We start from the raw sequence: 4,100 nt of genomic DNA, 5'->3' as shown, positions 1-4,100 counted from the left end.
TCGAGAAAGATTACTGTGATTTCCCTGAGCTGGCTAACTGCGAACGACCCATCGAAATCGATCCTTGAAGTTTGGTTTGATTGATCAATAAATTATAAGATTATTTTAAAAACGTGATATTTTTCATTTGTTTGATGCTATAAATTTGTCCTTCACTGTATAAATAAGTTTGAAAATTACCGTTGCATGCATCCACGACCAAGAAGAGTCATCGCTTGCTTCAAACCAACTTCAACTCGCACGTGTATAAACGCAATCCCCGCTTGACACATCGCTACGCAATCAAAGTCAACGGAGAATACCAAAACAAAACAACGTATACGTGAAACTGGTGGAAAAACTCGTTCTACTTCTTAAATCGTTGTTACAAGTGGAAAAATGTTTCGAAAATCTAAACAAACTGTGGCCCCGCTCCCAAAACCGCCCACCGAAGAGCAAATGCTAGAGGATTTACAGCTGTTTCACGAGACAAGACCAGCGCCACAACAAATTTCCAGCGAAAACCTACCAACCTTAACCGAGGAATCGAGCATGGACGATTGGTGGAAAGTGTACGATGCCACGGTGGAACACCACGAACAGTTTCAGGGACTGAAAACGAATGCACAAGAGCTGAAGAGGACGCTACAAGAAATGCGCGATGAATTGCAGGCAGCGTGTGACAAAATTATGGCCGAAATCAGTCAAGACTTGGAACGGCTAGGCACAACGATGTCGGAATAAGTTAATAATAATGTATGTTAAATTTCGGTTATATCTCAACTGGTGTGATTCGAACGTATTGGAATAAAACTACGGGTGTTTATTGTTGTAATCCTGGATCAGTTTTATTGCTTTACTTTCATCTTTCATCAATTTCCTCTGGTATTCCCGTGTCAAAAGATTGTGTGTGCGTATGTCCGGATACGGGTGTGATGCGTTTCCGCACAAGAGTTTTAGTTGTTCGGGTACACGTGTCCACAGACCGACGACAGCCACTTCCATGGGTAGCCTATGGTAATGACGGGGTAGGGGTTGGAAGGTACGCTTGTTTATGTTTTGCTTCAATTATTTGCAAATTGCCTATGCACTACACCCACCACAATCCATGCTAAAGCCCCCCCTAGATCCATTAGTAGTCCCGCATTTTTGTGGTGCCAGTAGTAACATTTCATACAAACAAAACAAACAACAAACATGGAAGTAAAAAAAAACACAGTCACACACAGGTACGCAAACACACGATGTTACAAAGGTAAAGAGATACATTGGTGTCGATACTGTGGGGGAGATTTGGACAGAGGGTTTGGAAAGGTTTCCCACATTGGGAACCCACCGGCACCACACGCGCGGTGCAAACCCTCGTGGCGGCTGCCTGCTGTGCTCAGTAGCTGTACTGATAGTGTGGATCAGATATTAATGCACAACAACTGCACGGGTAGCCTACGAAGAAGTGAATGATAATAAAACTGTAAGTATCAAATCGCGTTATCGTTCAGATAGGCAGTATGGATATTATTTCTACATTTAAATGTTGTAGCACAAATCATTTTTGTTTTGATCCCACAGAAAAAAAAAAACATTAGTACTGACTTCAACATTGCATCACAAAAACGTTGTTCAAAATATGTGTTTTTTTGTTCTCTCGTTTTGAGTTTGTTGTAAAGGAAAACAATTTGCTACGGCCGTTTGGGTGCAATGTGTCGCCATTGGATTAGTTGTGATATCCGAGCTCTGGGAATGGCCGAAAACTGGTTTCAAGTATAGCAGTTGGATTAATACGAGTCCATGCGTAACGCACAGAATAGGTAACGGACATAGTGACGTTAAAAGGCTTACAAGAGATTCCGCAGCTCGTCCTAGTAATGAGGATAAGAATTGACGGGAGAAAGCGTGCGCAATCCTACGAAAAATGGGACAAGAAACAATTTTCCAAAGTATCAGCATCCGGTACGGAGCAGTGTGTAAAGAGAGGATTGTTATGTTATGGTAGATCAACTATTCTTAAAATAAGAGCAAGGAAAATAACCCCACACGGTTAGTAACTCACCGAGCTTACAACTCTATTTACCAATACTTGAATAGCTCAAACGGATGAATGAGATTATAGACTGCGCAGGCACTAGATTAGGTTAGCAAATATCTCAGGAACACAGTAACGTACCGACCCGGATCTAGAAAAGAAAGTGCAAACAAACCACCAGCTAATGTGTGCATTTAAGGGATAATTAGTGAGAGCCATTAAAGATAATCGTACCAATGTTTCTTACAATACCCTGAGAACGTTTCGGATGATCGTTTTTAACTCGTTCTCATTAAGCGTAACACCGAAGATATTGATAAAAAAAACCCCAATTTGTGTGAAATTGCCTAGGAATATTCGAGTTTACTCAGACCGCCTGATAACAGTACAAAGGGGTTTATTGAAAATAATGTTCTGAGCAACTCCCCGTACGTTAAAATTGGAGATTACAAATGCCTACTTCCCGGATTCGGGTGGGAAACCAAAACAGTTCTGCACGCTAAACTATCTGAACAATCAACAACGAAGCTTCGCAACTATCACTGCATTTGGTCCCTTTTTTCGATTGAATTTACAACTGTCTTGTGTACAAGCAACGGGAGAGACTAACACAAATTTGATTCGGAATATCAAACAAACAAATCGGCAAGCGATATTGTTTCGGCTTCATTTGGACGGATTTGAACTTTTGCATCTTCACTAAATAACACTTTGCAAAGAGATTGGGAATGAGGTTACCTCCTACCCTAGCATATACACTCATTGCTCTATGACTAAATAAAAACGTGGACTTTTCAGCAAACATTAAGTACGGAGATAGGTGGGCCTAACTGAAGATTTGTCCTGCAGGGGTTCTACGATGTTTAAGCGCACCTTGTGTTATCGTTACTCACTGGTAGCACTACTTGGAAGTGAAACAATAGTGGGGTTCTGTATTAGCCTGCATACGGAAATACGGATGCTTTCCATCCAAGGTTCAAGCGTTAGTAGTACACCATTATTGTCAGCGTGTTAGTTAAAAGGAGATAAAAGGTACACCATCTAAGCTACCGCAACAGAGCGCGAGGAAATGGAAGGAACAGAATATTAGCGGCAGCATCAGCTCCCCAAAGGGTTAACCGTACCGTTCGGAAGCCGTTAGCCAATAGAAGAGGTAAAAAATGCGTAACTTGCCTCGCGGTTTGCACTTCAAGTGGTACTCTACGTACTGGCAGGGGCACTGGTACTGCCGGCAGTGCCGGGCCGGATCGTTTGGCGTGACATCGATAAGGCCACGCATTGCCTCGTTACCCCACCGGGACGCGTAACGCAGTAGCAGCAGCATTCCTCGTTCCTGCAATGGGAGTTTGGTTGGGAGATGACACGATGAAGACAGGCGGGCCAAACAAACGGCAGACAGCAGCCGAGCAGTGTGGGCAGTTAGCGGAGGTGACAGTGGTAGAAAAGGCGGAAGGGAAATAGTGTTCCGAATGGTGTGATTAGTTACTAATACGCTTTGATTTGGGAGCAGTTGATACCGAGGAAAGACAACTAACAAAAGAACTCCAAACCAGCTGAGTGCGATACCGACGCGTGAACGCGCGCTACGGAACCTCCGACAAGCATCAGTGTAAACTAAAATTCTACTAAAAACTGAACTCTAACTCTAATGCATCCCGCCACCAGTTTAAAACCTATGCCCGTTCGAGGCACTATACAGCGTTTGCAGCGTCAACGTGATTGTTCTCCGACACCGACTTCGAAGCTTGAAGAAAATGTTTAGAAAAGGCCCCTTCTCCATCGACTACCAGTACTACCAGCATTCCACCTATTATGGTTTCTCCTCGGAAAAAACAAAAGGCACTCTGAGGTCTAACAGTCGTTTCTGGTTGAGAGATTGCAGGTTTGTACTCGTTTGCATAAAGCTTAATTACTGCATCCGGGACCCAAAAGAAGAACGAAATCGCAATAACTATCTTTTGGCTTCTCTAACACTATCTCTATCCTGCCCTAAGTTCCCTCCCGTTCCTAAAACTTCAAAATCTGAAAACTTTCGAGCACATTCTTAGGCACAATTTGGCTGGCATGATGCGATGGGTTGTGGGTATCGTCGGCACAG

General features: G+C 43.2%; 1 protein-coding gene across 1 annotated transcript; it reads left to right on the top strand.

Moving 5' to 3' along the window:
* Positions 1 to 378: 378 nt before the first annotated feature.
* Positions 379 to 723, top strand: LOC128714736 (uncharacterized). Its single transcript, XM_053809617.1, has one exon. It carries the CDS (start codon positions 379 to 381, stop codon positions 721 to 723), a length of 345 nt encoding a protein of 114 aa, XP_053665592.1.
* Positions 724 to 4,100: the final 3,377 nt, after the last annotated feature.

The sequence above is a fragment of the Anopheles marshallii genome, chromosome 3 (assembly GCF_943734725.1).
Source record: "Anopheles marshallii chromosome 3, idAnoMarsDA_429_01, whole genome shotgun sequence".
In the NCBI taxonomy this organism is placed as follows: Eukaryota; Metazoa; Arthropoda; class Insecta; order Diptera; family Culicidae; genus Anopheles; species Anopheles marshallii.
This window is presented reverse-complemented; position numbering and strand designations above follow the sequence as displayed.

Coding starts and splice junctions, on each gene's coding strand:
- LOC128714736 (XM_053809617.1), top strand. CDS start 379: ATGTTTCGAAAATCTAAACAAACTGTGGCCCCGCTCCCAAAACCGCCC.